The sequence below is a fragment of the Mastigoproctus giganteus genome, chromosome 8 (assembly GCF_048544385.1).
Source record: "Mastigoproctus giganteus isolate SK-2022 chromosome 8, ASM4854438v1, whole genome shotgun sequence".
Lineage (NCBI taxonomy): Eukaryota > Metazoa > Arthropoda > Arachnida > Uropygi > Thelyphonidae > Mastigoproctus > Mastigoproctus giganteus.
In genome coordinates, this window is record NC_143582.1 from 198,284,364 (window position 1) to 198,300,882 (window position 16,519).

At 38.1% G+C, this 16,519-nt stretch overlaps 1 protein-coding gene across 1 annotated transcript in view; it reads left to right on the top strand.

Moving 5' to 3' along the window:
- The first annotated feature begins 765 nt into the window (after window positions 1-765).
- LOC150082156 (uncharacterized) overlaps window positions 766-16,519 on the top strand; it is a 54,546-nt gene continuing 38,792 nt past the window's right edge. Inside the window, exon 1 of the mRNA XM_090380019.1 lies at window positions 766-1,136. Coding sequence (XP_090236145.1) covers window positions 801-1,136 — 336 coding nt within the window. The 5' untranslated portion in view covers window positions 766-800. The remainder of the gene's footprint in view (window positions 1,137-16,519) is intronic.

Genomic DNA, 16,519 nt, shown 5'->3' on the forward strand with positions numbered 1-16,519 from the left:
CCTATACTTTTGAGGTAGCAGTGTATATTACCACTATTTTTAAAGTACACCCATACTTTTGAGGTAGCGGTGTATATTACCAACTGCTATTTCAAAAGTATTGATGTTCCGCGTATAATACCAACTGCTATCTCAAAAACACTTGGAATTGTTTGAAAGAAAATGAAAGTGCAACAAATGCAAATCTGTTAGCCGCAATCTGTCATATGAATAATTTATCATTTATTAATTACAGAAACGGTGTTTTCAAAGTTTTAAATAATTTTAAATTTTTCACAAATAATCTTGAAATTTTTTTAATTAGTCTCTAAGAATATATAAGTTACTGATAATATTTTAATTAATTTTTTTTTTGAACAAAAACTTACAAATTTAGTCAATTAACGTTGGACCAACTATAATTCCATTTTTAGAATTTATTTTAAATTTTTTATGAGAATAATTTTAAGTACAGCCATGCAATATCAATCACTTTAAAAATAATAATTTTAAATGAAAATAATATAGAATATTTTAAAATAATTTTTTAACGATGTTTTCTGAAAATAAAAATAATTATAAGAAGATCGGTTATAATTAAACACAAGAATAAAAGTTCGAAAACCACAATGCCACCAAGATGATTAGCAGTGATCATCTTGGTGGCAATAAACAGCGCAGCCATTTTATGTAAAGGAAAGGTTTAATTATTTTAACACAACTTTGGATTAAGCCAGTACGAGAAGAAAATCTAGTGTTTTTTTCTTTTTATTCGTACAGGTAAACCATTACTGTGTCATGTGAAGAATCTAAGATCTACAATGTCTCTCCTCTTGGGTGGACATCGACCATACAAGCAAGTAGGCATCGAAGAAGATCTCTGTCCAGAACAAGACGACCTTCACATTAATGTGCGCGTGAACGACGGAAAGTGTAAACTACGGAAAATAATCATGGCCTTCGTCGTTGGAATGGCGACTGCTCTTGTGGTAGTGGCTTGTGTGACTATGGTTCCGGGTGTTTGGAGTGATGGAACAAGCACTTCAGTGTTCGCTAGTATGTTATTTTCTTCGGACATCTCGGATAATGATGTGTTCGTAGACACACCCTGTGGGAAACTAATAGGGGACATGGAGGATGGTGCGTTTGTGTTTAAGGTAAGTCTAAGGTCTCATTAAGGAATTTTGGGGAGGGGGACTCCCCAAAATACTTCTATTCTAAGCAAAAATGTAGACGACTGGAAAATCTGTCGTGTTTTTTAACTAGGTAACACTAATCCTGGCAGCTTGTCAAAAAGTTTGACATTTACAAGAGTTTGTGACATGGAAAAAGAATTTATTGTAGGTCATGGTGATGACTTAACAATAAACATGGCCATTTTCTTAAATGCAAAACAACTAAACAGTAATCCTGACAGTCAAAAAGTTTGATATTTACAACAGCTTCTGACATGAAAAAGAATTTATTGTATATCATTGTTGATGAATTAACAATAAACATGGCCATGTGCTCAAATGCAAAACAAATAAACACTAATCCTGGCAGCTAGCCAAAAAAGTTTTACATTTACAACAGCTTCTGACATGAGAAAGAATTTATTGTAGATCATTGTTGATGACGTAACAATAAACATGGCCATTTGCTCAAATGTAAAACAACTAAACACTAATCCTGGCAGTCAAAAAGTTTGATATTTTCAACAGCTTGTGACATGGAAAAGGAATTTATTATATATCATTGTTGATGACTTTAAAATGGCCATTTGCCCAAATGTAAAAACAGAATTAATCTTGGCAGTTTGCCAAAAAATTTGATATTTGTGACATGAAAAATAATTTATTGTAGATCGTTATTGTTGATGACGTAACAATAAACATGGTCATTTGCTCAAATGTAAAACAATATTAATCTTGGCAGTTTGCCAAAAAGTTTGATGTTTTTTACAACAGCGTGTGACATGAAAAAGAATTGACTGTAGATCATTGTTGATGACGTAACAATAAACATGGCCGTTTGCTGAAATGTAAAACACGTGCCTCATTACATTCGCAAGTGAAAGTGACAGTGAGAAATTGACTAATAATGGCATTTCTCTCAAAGACGTGCTTAATTACTGTGAACACATTGTTTACATTATTCTAAATATAGCAATTTTTCCTAATTTTCTTGCAATATCCATAAAAGCTGCTACATGCGCATGCTAATGTAGATAGGTTTGCACGCACGATGCTTTTCAATATGTACATCCTAAAAGAAAGAAAGGAAACCCAATATCCTTCCGGCATTCATTGACTGCAGCATTAATTCTCTAGGATAGGCAATTACACTGAACTGGGCTGTTACATCATGTAAGCCACGTTTCTACTTTCCTACAACAACGATGCTGTAAATCAACTGAAAGTGCAACAAGCCCTTGCTGACAACCTGGCCTCTGCATCCGCCATATGTTGTTTATAAATTTACTCCCTATAAATGAACATTGAAAGTTTAAAAAGCAAAATTTAGTAATTCTTAAGATTTTTATAGAATTACAGAACTTAATTAATACACCTTTTAATATTTTTATATAAAATACTTTGAAGAGTATGTCGTTGGACATTTTTAATTTTCACGAATACTTGGGATTAGTGTGTACGTTTCGATACGATTTTTGTTTTTTGCTTCAAGCACATGAAGATGTATATCAACGGGCGTTGTTTCTCTAACCTAAAGAAGGCTGCGAAAATGGGGTTTCTAAAATTCATGGGCGAATTCGAGTCAGAATATATGCAGCAAGTAGGAGGGCTGTGTTGTTATTCTTAATAAAGAACCACTAGTCAGGAAGGATAAATCTGTCAACTGTTGAGAAGAAAGTTTAAACAAGTTTTGGTGCGAATTTCTAAAACAGAAAGAAGTTTGGATTATGACTTCGCGTCACGTTATCCGTTTGGACATTAAACAAAGGTAAATAAGAAAGGAAAACGTGTATTCTCAACTCAAGAGTATCTTATATTACTCAGTCTGTCACGCAGTCTCACGGGTTCTATTCAAAACACACTGCTTCATTTGCATATTTAATTACCATCAAAAAGTCTGCTGCCATCTCTTAAAGGACGAAATTATTGCTGAAAGTACTGGGAAAAGTCTGCAGATGATCAGATGTCTACAAGACGTCTGATCATCTCTAATCTAGGGTGACCAGACGTCCCAGTTTTCAATATTTTATCCCAGTGTGTAGAAAGTTTCTTTTTGGAACTCACAAATGTCCAAGCCTCTAGGATAACTGAGCAGCTGACGGTGCTCATGTCTATCTTGGTGTTGACTTGGCTTATTTAAGAATCAATAAATTTTACCAACCAGTGAATGTGGAAAAGTCCATTCGCTTTGGATTTTCTGAATTTGTACTCGGAATTCGAACTTCAATAAATTCAAATTTATGGAATAGAAGCTTTTAAAATGTTTGCTTTGCTTATTTAAAAAAGTACGCTTTTCTATTTTAAAAAGTACGAAGTGTGCTCTTGTATTTCAAGGACAGACAACAGAACTTAAAATTATCTAGCTATTTATGCCATTTAGACACAATGGCTATGTTGAAAGAATTAAGAGACTTATGAATTAAAAATTTTTATTTTGGCCACACCTCAGCTGTCACATTGCTATCCACTTCTCAAGTTATATTTAAGAAAAATCTAAAATTCATCTAAAATATTTTATAATCTGTAATATACCATCAATTATACTAAAAATAATATTTTTTAGAAAATTATTTAAAAATGTTTTTTTTTTTTTTATAAAAACACCAATCACTAAAGGTTAGAGTCTACAGTACTTAATATTAAACATGAAGGATCATTGGTCTTTGTTCAAAATATCAAAATGCACTGAGTTGCTTTTGAGCTGCCATTGGAACATAATTCCTATTGCCCAAACATGTCAGATTGTTCAGATGATTGTTAGTCAAGGCATGGCACCTTTTACCTGCACAATTGTTCAATGGTTGGAAAGATCTTGACCTATTTTACAAGAAGTTCAGCTACACACATAGCGGAGTGGTTCGCCCAGATAATATGGCACTCTCCGTGGCTGAGTTAGTCGGTCTCAGGCATAGATAGCAAGGTATTTCCCCCCAAGAAACTGGGGTTTTTTCGTTCAACAAAAGAGGTAAATCGACCAAAGAACACACGCAATTTACAGACATAACACATATATAAGAAATTATGGGTGGCCCTAATATAATAGTTTGAGTTTTTTTTTTTGATTTTTTTTTGAGATAATAGGGCATTCTGACACAATCGCGGCGTTTCTGGCTTAAGGAATCATCTACCTGAACGTTAAGGACAAGGACACCATAAACAGGGAAAAGTAAAGACCAATATTCCTGTCTCCCAACAAAGTACAAAATTCCTCTTCTGATGTGTATCGGTTTGGTCGTGACGTTCTAGATCTTGACGGTTGTCCTCCATTTTGTCATAGTTGCGACTAGGAAGTGTGTCAGTGTCGGGTTGATGGAGACACTGAAGATATACAAAGTTAACCCAACACTGACACACTTCCTAGAAGAAACTATGACAAAATGGAGGACAACCATCAAGGTCCAGAACGTCACGACCAAATCGATACACATCAAAAAGGGGAATCTTTCAGGGAGATGCCTTGAGCCCACTATAGTTCTGTCAGGCACTCAACCCACTGTCCACTATGCTCAATAACAAGAAATACGGATATACTTAAAAGGAGGGAGCAATAACCTGTACACCCTCTGTCAGCTGATGTACATGGATGACATAAAACGTTATGCCGGAAATTAAAATCAACTCCAACAGCTATTCCGGATCACCAAAGAGTTCAGCACTGAGATCAGTAAGCAATTTGGCCTAGACATAAAGGACATCTTGCTGACATTGATGTATTCCATGGATCGGGCAAATCTGCCAGCTGAAGACCGGCGAAGAGATTGAAACCATGACAGAGGTAGAGAGATGCAAATATCTGGGGATGATGCTGGCCCACCGGTTAGAACACAAGGAGATCTTCCCCCGTCTGACTGAGAAATACCATAGTCACAGTCATAAAAACTTTCGCTGTCCCAGTACTAGTGTACTCCGGGATTGTAGATTGAACCAACACCGACCTGGAGGAGATTATGAGATCGAACAGGATAATGATGACCAAGAACCGCCACCACCACCCGTAGTCAGCCATCGAGAGACTGACCATAGCTCCTAAAGAAAGAGAGAGGGAACTGACTGACCTCTTTGAACACGCAAATGCGATTAAGAACCTGTGGGATTGCATCCAGGAAAGTACAGCACCAATCTATCAAGCTATAAGAAAGATAAAGGGCGCACAACGCTCAACCTTAACGAGGAGTCCACATTCACACAGACAGAAGAAATAAACAGGAAAATAGGAGAAGGTTTTTCATAGCAGACACTACAATGACCTCAATTAAGACTTAATAGATAAGATGGCTTCCAACGCTTGGCTCACGAAAGGAAGGCCATCTCCCGAAACCGAAGGATTTATGCTCGCCATCCAAGGCCAGGTAATTAACATCAGGAACTACAGGAAATCCTAGGACCCCTGAGTAACAGATGACACATGTCGACAATGTCACCTGGCTCCAGAAACAATCCAGCACTTCACCGCGGGAATCAGAGTGATCACCCAGACAGAGTACAGTCATAAGCACGACCAGGTCTCCAGGATAATACCTCAGAAGCTAGCGAAAAAATATCAGTTGATCAAAGAAAGCATACCATATTACAAGTACGATCATCAGGCCATAGTAGAGACCTCTCATTATAGACTATACAATCCCCCCAACAGACCACTCATCAACAAGAAGGAAATGGCTACTTAGCTGATCGACATAGCGGTGTCCAATACCATCAGTTTCTAGAAAACCTATAAGGAAAAGATCAGGAAGTACTCAGTCAAAGATATGTGGCATATGGAACAAATAATGATCATCTCGATCACCACCGGCATGGTTCTTAAGTGCCTTCATAAAAAGTAAGAACCTAGCAGCCTTAACCCTAAGCACATGTGGGACAGTAAGAGAACTCTTCGACTAACAGTAACAATAATAATAAAATAATTGAACACAACCAACCTGAAATTGGTCCTGAACACTTGTAGGTGTTCAGGACCAATAACAGTAATCGTCGTGGGGGGGACGTTGCCTTCTTTCACCTCTTCCTTCCGATGTTCCTGTAGAAAGCTCTCTGGTTTTTATCGAATATCCGGTTGTCTCTTGCTGAGTTCTAAGAGTTTCTGCTTGAGAGTGTCAAGATATTCTTCGATTCTCTGATTATAGGTCTTGGGGATGCTGTCTGTCTTGAGGATGGTCTTCACTTTTCTGATCAGCTTCTTACTTCTGTTATCCCGTTGGTTCTGGGTCAGTTGGCCTACCTTCACTCTGCTCCTCCAGACTAGTGGATCCTTGTCTTTGCGTTTTGTTTTTTGTTTGTATCTAATTTCCCTTCCGTTCATCCTGGTGATTGCTACAGCGATACAGTAAATGGTTGACATCTAGTATTACTGGCGTCTAGTGGATGGTGTCTAGTATTTCTTCGTTGTTGTTCAGATAATCAGGTATTATTCACTGATTGAGGCGGTCTGGGACTTGCCACATGATTCTGTTGGGGCTTTGCTTTGGCATGGTGTGGGTCTGTGTGAAGTCCACTCCCTCGAATTTTGCTAGAGCCTTCTTCCACTTGTCTTCGTCATATAATCGTCATGAATTGTCACGATGAACCCGATAAGTTCTCTTTGACGATTTCTACTTCGTATATTCATACAGCTATCAAGGTGGACCTATTTTTAGCTTTGGCTTTTGCATCTAGTTGTGGATGGTAGTTATTGGGTGCGACACGAAGTGGCGCCACTCTCTGCCTCAGATGTCACTTCAATTTTGGTGGCGTTAGGTCCGATGAAGCAACTTTCGCGCTATTTTTCTTATTCGCTCGCAATTTTCGAACTCGCGTCTACGATATTGTTGATCCAACGTTGTAATCACTGGGCTAATCGCACCCCATTTATTATTATTATTATTATTATTATTACAGTATTATTATTATTACTCTCTATACATTAAAGAAATTTTATTCCTAGTGATATTTATTCGAGCCAATGGGAGAAGACGGTGAGGCAATTACGTTACTACAAATGCAATTAATTATTGACAACTTCCCCCATTACGTTCACTAACCTCATGCACGTGCTTCACTGTCTAACATTTGACGTTCCATTGTAACCTTTTTTTGTATATTAATGAATATTGTTTATTTATAAATACTGTTTGGTTTAGTATTTTTTTAAATATTTGTATAGTTTGTAAATATTTTAGGCCTGCTCTTTCGGATGCGACAATGTTCCTCATACGTTATGCAACCCAAAGCAAAAGATCTTTGGCTAAAATCTATTATTTGGGTACCACTTGTCTCCACGCAGTGGGCGTGGTCGTAGAACGGAGTGATTTGTACTGTCGAGTTCTATGAATGGTGAATGCGTTTTGTTTTTGATTGTTTTGTGTTGTAGAGGAGGGGGATACTTAGAGTAGGTATAGTGTTTATCTCCCCCATCCCTCTGTTTAAAAATCGGAAAACGAGTTCCGGATTTTAAAACAGCGGCAAGTGGGGGGGGATAAATTACCCTAGGCATGTCAACCTAGGAGGAAAGGGGGGGCTAAACAGTGAGTGGCACCTGCCAATCACTGCCTTCTTCCTGACTTTTAGTTGAAGTATGGAGTGGACCCAAGATCTGAATTTTTACAATCTGAACAGCAATCTGAATGCCAACTTAAAGAGTAACCCTGCCATCTAGGGACAATATTTGTATTTATTTATTTCATACGATTAACGATGAAGTGCGAGGCATGCTAGACATCGAATTTAAATATTTATTAGCTATTCAACACTACTAATACCGAACAGCTATGTCTAGAAAATACGAACGTTTCTACTTCTAGAACTACATTTCGATTTGTTCTGCTCTCACACATTCGCGAAAAGAAAAATAAGATACGTATTCGTCACTCTCGAAGATGTAGGTAGAATATTGAACAGATATCGAAAAACCTACACGTTGTAAGCCTTCTTATCAGTTATCAACAAATCAAAACCATACGTGAATTGAAACAGTAAGTACAGCGAACCACCACACTGAATCACAGATTCTGTTTCTGTACCCGTTTTGATTCCAGACTTTTAACGCATACGCTGATGGTAATTTGCTATGCAAATAGAGTTCCCATCACACTTTATTCGTGAGGGACCATCACACCACCACCCTTTTCTGTGTCGGAAAAGAGCTGCGTGCAAAGAAAGAAAGAAAGACAAATATTAGCGCGAGGAAAAGGTCCGAAACTCAATCAGCCATCAAACTTGTACTTCTTAAACGAGCACCAACTTTAATTATCGCCAAGAGATTCTTCAGCAACTTCGAAAGTTGCACGCATTAAGAGAAGCAGTTAAAGACAATGTACGCCCAATGATACGTTGCGTGTCTTCAATAAATCACGTGCTCTTCACTTTGTTCATTTATCACGAGGGAATCGTTCGTGTCATCAGATGTGTCATTTGTCTTCACGGTTCGGCTGTAGTCCTCTTGAATCTGTAGCTTCTTCTTAAAGACCCAATTTTACATCTTCAGCGTGATAGTTCTCTTAACGGTTCACTTTTTCACACCTAAGGATCTGCGATTTTCTTAGTTATTCGATGCTTTTGTTTCTCTTTTCACAGGTCTTTGAGAAAACTTTTAGTACGCGATCTCTTCCAATCGTAGTAGTCTACATAAGTGTGTAAAAAGAGCTACAAACATGTCCAAGAGCATACTGTTAAAAGAGAAGAACTCTTAGGTCTGCTACCAATTATCCAGCATTAAACGAATTTTAATGAGCCTATTATGGTTGGAGACTGCGTGTGTTCTAAAGGTCGGTTTGTCTTTTTTTTTCTGGATGAAAACTCGTTTCCGGAGGTGGGAAGAGGAATTCTGCAACCCATCCCCAACTAATTTGGCCACGATGGTTTAAAGGTGAAGAAAGCACAGGAAATTGTTGGTATCTTTATGGTCACATATTAAAAAGCAGGTAAGGAAGTAGATAAACCCCACTCTATAATAATGGACGCATCCTTAGATCTACAAAGATTCAAAAGTTTGCGGGGGGGGGGAATGTGCGAATTTCTCTTATAGTTTCATCATGATATTATAATGATGTTACTATAAGAGACTCGTAAGATTGCTTTCTTTTGCTGAAGAAAGATCTTGTCTAGCTAATTCGTTAAGACATCATAACAACAGCAAGTTCGCCACTCGCAACTCTTTTGTAAACGTTTGGGTTCGAATCCTATCTGCGATTGAAGGAATTCTCAACATATTCTTCAATTCTTCTTCAAAAGGATGTTTGAGTGGGAGAAGACAGAGAGTGGTAATCAAGATACTGCTCTTCGTAGATAAATGTTATTAGTGGAGTCCCCAAGGGTTCGGTGTTGGGCCCATTGTTATTTGTATATTTATCAATGATATTGATGAAGGTATATCAGGCTTAATGTCCAAGTTTGCAGAAGATACAAAGGTTAGATGGGTTGTTAATGACAGTATGCTACTGCAATAGGTTCTAGAAAAGTTGGGCAGATGGACTGAGAAGGTGGCAACCGAAATTTAACATTGTCAAATGCAAAGTACTGCAATGGGAAGCAGTAACCCGAGAGCGACGTACCAACTGTGTGGTACTACACTCAGGGAGGTGGAGAATTAAAAAGACCTGGGGTAATTGTGCAGTCAGATATGAAGTTCTCTGTGCAGTGCAGATGGTCTGCAAGAGTAGCTCATGGTGTCTGGTCAATGATATACAGGAAGGAATTTTTCTAGCAGGGATAAGGAGGTGATTATCCTCTTGTATAAGGCAATGGTCAGGCCACACCTTGAGTACTGCGTACAGGTCTGGAGGCCTCATTTTAGGAAAGATGTAGAGCTGCTAGAACGAGTACAGAGAAGGGCAACGAGATTGGTGAGCGGAACAACGGGGTGCTCTTACCAAGAAAGGCTTAAGTTCTGCAAGTTGCAGTGGCTGGAGACTAGGCACCCGCGAGTTGATCTGATTGAGGCGTACAAGGCCTTGAATGGCTTGAGCAAGCTCAATGCTGAAAGGATTCATCCTCTTGCTCAGATTATGCACTTGAGAGGGCATAAATTCAAATTGAGGAAAGACAGTTGTCGAATAGATGTGCAGAAATTTGCCTTTAGCCAGCGGGTGGTTTATTGCTGGAACAAACTTCCATCTGTCGTTGTGGAAGTCTATAGCTTAAATAAATTCGAGGAAAAACTGAATACATTTGGAGCGAATGAATGGGTGAAATGGAAAGGTTTCTTTTTTTGGCTGATGCTGTATAAGCTTTTATTTCTTGCATCATATGCTTCTGCTAATGCTAATGCCAGTTGGGAATATTATCAGCGATCTTAGGCGGAAGGAGTAGGGCTTTTCGCAGTTTTTTAGCACACAAAATATGTAAATCGGTTTCTTGTTACAGCTCGTATAGAAGCTGTTGATCGACAGCTTCTATACGAGCTGTAACTCATATGGTTTCATTCTCAGACAGCGAAGTAACATCTTACTTGCTGTTGACCTTGACATATTGAACTCACGACGGGCACGTCTGTCTTAGAACTTCTGTGGACCAGCTGACTTTCGTTCAGCCACCGCCTCCGTCGGGATGATCGCACGAACAGGCGTCCTTTGTGAATTTTCCGCACCATTGCAAAACTGCAGATCTACTCAGTGTTTTTTTATTTATTTTTTTTTTTTATTTTCCGGCTGGTCAATAAAAACTTTTAAGATATCCTCTACTCAGGGACCAGACTTGAGTTTGAATTTGTGATCCATCACCTTTGAAGCACACCTGTCTTTTTCAGTGAATTCCTTTGAAAGGTTCTTGATAATTTATTATCGGAAAGCGAATTTGATATATTAAATCTGCTTTCATGGCAATCAGCAGCAAATAAATTATGCTAATTTTTGTGACATCACCAGAGGATAATATGACGTTCGATAAATGTTATCAAAATGTTGTGTGATGGATTTAGAGGGTTCTCAGGTGATTGGCACCGTGTGAGCTACGCTAAACGATGATTAGCAGAGGGGATTCGCAGATTTCATCAAAACCTTGTGGCAAATCCTTGATTGGGATACTAATTTCATTGAGGGAGTACATTCACAGTGCCCGCAGTTGCATGCGGTACTTGCTGATCTATTCTGATTGGTAGCCTGAAGACTATGTGGATGAGAAATAATTCTTTTCGAACTTTCAGGATTCTTCGCTTTCAGAATTAGCGATTTGGTGTAAACCAGCAATACGGGCTTATTGCCCTGGTGGCACGTTGAAGGTTGCATGTTGATGATGATGTTAACCGTGGTTTAACCGCATTCTCAAGTTTTTAATCAAATACAAAAATCACATAGCATCCTGCACAATGTACTGTGCTGACATATCCCAATCGTCTCACTGAAAATGTGTGTATGCTGCGACAGCGTTGACCTACGTTCCTAGAGGATGATTCTTCGAGGGATTCACCTCTTATGTTCCGTCAGCTTTGGAGGTTTTGCGATGGTTTCAGCACTAGCCCTCTTTCATTTGGAGATACATCACCAATGGTCGACCTAGAAATCGTCAGTGCCATTGAAATATCACATACAGACCAATGCTTATGTAGCACTATATTGTCAAACCGCGCTGGAAGTCGGTTAACTCCATCTATCCCGGCATCTTGCATTCGCAATCGTATAACTGTCTTTTCGAAGGCTTACGAGCATATTTATAGTTGCGTCTAACTGGTGGTGTTTGGGTAGGACGTGATTATCTATCAACGGAGGGGTATCTGGTTTTAATGGTAGGGAAGTGTATATACATGAGTGTTTCCGTGAAATGATCAACATCAAGAAATTAGAACTCTGAGGTGCGAAAAGGCATTAATTTAAATCTCAAATTACATTGATGTGATAAATTTGTTAGAACACGTTCAGACTTGTTCAGGCATGTTATTGCTAACTGTGAATTTATTGCGAAACAGATTTAGCCAAAGGACATTTACTTGGGTTTTATTTTTTGTTTATAATCTCTTGATCTCCTGTGAGAGTTCCTCTAAGAAGCGTTCTTTGTCCAAGTTGCCAACCGTGGGAAATGTTCTCGCATTTAAGTCGTCCAAATTGTTTACTTCCCTTACGCTCTTTTAATCCTTTTCACAACAGTGGTCCCGCTGACTAATAAAAAGCTGTGGTGTTTGCAGTTAATAGTTACTTTGCTATTCTCAGGAAGGATTGCTATTCAAAAAATCCTTCAGGCTGGGCATCAAACCAAGATTCCACAGCTGCTTTCAACGATTCGTGACCTTTAAAATGAGATCAAGTAAATTATTGAGATTTATAAACAAATAGAAGTCATTTGGAACCAGATCTGGACTGTACAGATGTGTGGTTTAATTGTTCAAATCCGTAAAATTCATAAATTCAAAAATTCATAAATTTTAGCCTATGCAATGGGGATTTGTGTGCCGGCGCATTGTCGTGGAAAAGCAAAACCCGATGACCCAACTTTCCTCGTATTTTTCTTCCCGGAATTTCAACTTTAAACTTTGGCATAAGGCTGCTTGAACATTCCCCTATTAGTGTAGTTTTAGGTACACAATCATTTTGTGCCCAGAAAACTGAGGCCAACACATTTCCAGCTGATGATTAGGTTTAAAACCTTTTCAGGGTCCGAGATCTCTTGTGTTCCACTTCATGCTTTCTAATTTGGATTCGGGATCACAAAAATGTAGCCAAGTTTCTTCACCAGTCACAAAACGGGATAAAATCCATCTAGATTAGCAAGAATTAATTCTTAATTCTCGTTTGATGACCTCCCCTCTGATGTTTGTCATGAATGGAAAGGTTTCCAGAAAAGAACCCATCTTGTACAAACTTTGAACATCGTTATAACAATTATTTCAGAATTTATTACTTCAGATGACTGACCGGTCTTTGAAACATCTTCAACTGATTCCAGCCTCTTTTGAACTCTGCAGAAGTTTAGATGTTTAGAAGGTGTCCACATACTTTTGAGAGACTAGTGTATATACAGTGCATATAGGAGTTAGAATGATTGCAGGACAGTAAAAATTATAAATAAGTTCAGCAACATTCCATTATGTGAAGATAAATGTACGCTTGAAACCAGTGTTCACCTATATATAACGAATAGCAAAGTCAAATTTTTTTGGTTTATTCGAAGATGGTAAAATAAATTCCCTTTTCGGTGAACACACATTACCATCCTAAAAAATGCGGCTACGAAAACTTTGCTAATGTGTTTCCCAGAACTGCACCATTCCCCAATGTCGTTATGCTATAACATAGTGAGATGCATTTGGTATTCTGCTGTCTGCAAATGATGACACACGCACAGCGCATTTGAAACATGATACATCACCGTATGGCAGCCGGGAAGCACAAAGTACAAGAACAAAAATAAAGTAATACGTTTTCATTTAAAGAAATGCGCCTCGCTTTTATTGGAATTATGCCAATGTGATTTGTTTCAAATAAATGGAGGGGTTGTTCTGAATTTCCTCCTGATGTGTCGCTGACCGAATTTTTACTCAAAATGTGGAAATCAAAATGGTATAAATTTCTCCTACAAGAACGTGCACATTTTATGTATCATGCAGTTTTTTTTTTTTATTACGAGAACAACCGCGTGTACACTTAATTATCATTAAAGCAGCACCTTCCTAAGTTTCATAGCCAGTTGAAGTAATAATCCAGCTGTTTCTAAAAAGTACAGTATTCCAAACACATCGTACATGTCGAGTGTAGCCTTTCTGTACAGGAAAACTCGATTTTCCTGTACCTTAGTGCAATATCAAGGCAACTTGTCGCAAAGTGCCTCCAGAATATGAGACTGATGCATCGAGCCCAGATTGCTCATAGCTGTGTATAGAAACAGGCTATACCCGATATGTACGATTGGCTTTATACAATTTTCATAGCTTAAGGGTTCTGGACTTCATTAAAGGAGAAAGCCCTCTTATCCGAAGTTATCGGGACCGGTCGGTTAATCGAAAAAGTCGGTTAAAGCTGGAAATTATAAAAAAGTGTAACTACGTACCTTAAGAATTTTGTTTTCACTTTAAACATGTACATTAATTTACACAAAATTGGTAATTTTAATTGATGGATTCAACCATGTTTTCCAACAGATCGGTATCGATTTGTTGGAAAACTAAATTGGATCAAGGATGTTACATTCGGTTGTAAAAACATGAGCTTTCTGTCCCCTTCTTTAAGTTCCTCACAATTAGGATGTGAAGGAGTTTTATCCAAAAAGAGGATCTCCTTTTCAAGTAAGAGTTTTTCTTCAAGTGTCTTTACAGAAGGCACAAATTCATTAGAAAAATAAAATAAACATTTCTTGACCAATGCAGAGTCCATCTATGCGTTTTTTGTTGCTAAAATCTTATAATTTAAATCGTTTTGCCCATATTGTAAGGTTATTCTCCAATCAACCTTTCTCTGTTCATAAAAGACCTTAAATCTTCTGTAAATCTTTGAGCACCAGGCTGATCAGCAGATAACCCCCCCCCCCACACTGTAAGTATTCAATACATCAATAACACGACACCTTTTTTTAACGTCCAAGCCATCCGTCATTTGCTGTAAAACCTTCTGCACCATCAATATTTTGATGGAACATCAAGGCCTTTTCTTTTGATTTTGCTTCCATGGTTCCATCCACTGGAGTTCCGTGTTGTCTTTCTTGCATAAACCACAGCCTCAACGCTGACCTGAAAGGCAGAGTTCCAGTGAGCCTTTGTAGGAGTCCATTTGACACGTGGAAATTACGGATGAGAAAATAGTTCTCATTAAATTGTAAGTTGACATCCTATTCTAACACCTCCTGCTTAAATTTTGGCCATCAATGTTCATCAGTATATTCTCGTGCAAAATTCCGTGTGAAATTAGAAAAAAAAAATGTAAGAGAGAGCGAAGGTATTTATAAAACATCTCTTAATGCTTATAAATAGTAAAATCTTATTCCAGTGCAGCAGTAGTCACCAACTGGCTGCACCTTCTACGTCAATAAACAAAAGTAAAACTACAGAATCACATCTGAAAGATGAAAGACATGTGCCCGAAGACGAAAACATGATTAAGTTTCTATGAAACCGGTCTCAAAATCCCTATTTCAATACACAAAAGAATATCCAATCCCGCCAAGACATTTATGAACCGCATAAGAAAGCAACACAAAGAAAAAAAAAAAAGTACGGGCGAGACAAGATTGGTATTCTTTTATGCGTCTCGTCTCCAAGATGAAACTTTGTCGGAAACTCGGTAGATTAAAAAATGATTTCTAGCATTCCGAAGTCTTATACATATTCAAATTACCAATCTTGGAAGCCAAAAAAAGAAGAAGAAGAAGCACTGAAAGAAATGATTTACTTTCTTCGTATTTCTTTCTCTTTCTTTTTGAGTCTTTAAGTCTGTGAAGAAATTAATGGCGTAATTTATTTATAAGAATGGACTGTTCGACTTACTATCAAATGCATGGTTCGTTATTTTATAAAATTAAAATCCATTACAGTTTTTAGAAGTGCACTACCCTCTAAAAAGTATCCGGACATACACTGATTTTAAATTGTTTTTTAAACGGCCACCCACTTCAACATTCCATTCTCCTGGGTAGACCTTCTACCAATGAACGGGAGACCGCAGTAAGTATAGTCCTTTATTCTTTCTGTGGAACAGTAACCACCTGAGACATCGATGTGCCATCGCCCAACATTCCAATTCATCCCATAGATTCAAATCGGGACTCTGAACCAGTTATTCGAACTTTTGTATGTTCATGTCCATGAACCATTGTCGAACAGATCCTGTTGTGGCATGAGGTATCATCAAAGAATTGCCACATCGTAGGCAGGATGGTAAGCTTTTGAGTTCACCAGACACCCTCCACATCCCATTCGCCCTCTAGTCGAAGTATGGTGTTGGATCACTCCACGAACCGATTTCCTCTTCTCCATGGAACGAGGAACAAGTTCTTGTGACCTAAGTGACCTTTTGTGACGGCTATATTGCCAAAGACACCTGTCACTGAAGAAGTGCTAAGAAAATACCACGAAACTTTTGACTCCATTATGTACGTATTCCCAAATCGGAAATAAACATAATTAAACCAACGTAGGTTGACTACTTTATTATCTTCAAATAACACAGATTACCTGTGCACCAGGCCACTCAAGGAATATCTGAGATGATTAACTGTTTCTATGTCAATAATTTGTCTCTCTAATGGACATCCTAATACGTATGGGAGGATAGTTTTACTGACGATCAGAGCATCGTCAGTAAAATTAAACGATCAAATATGTGTTGTGTCTTACGTAAGGTGGCCCCTAAACGTTGGTTTATCTCCGCCCTGGTTCTCTCTGATGATATACATAACTTTGTACAATGGCCAGAAATGAGTGTAGTGCTATGTTTGAGTAGTATGGGCGTTTAATTGTTTCTGGCCACTTTGCT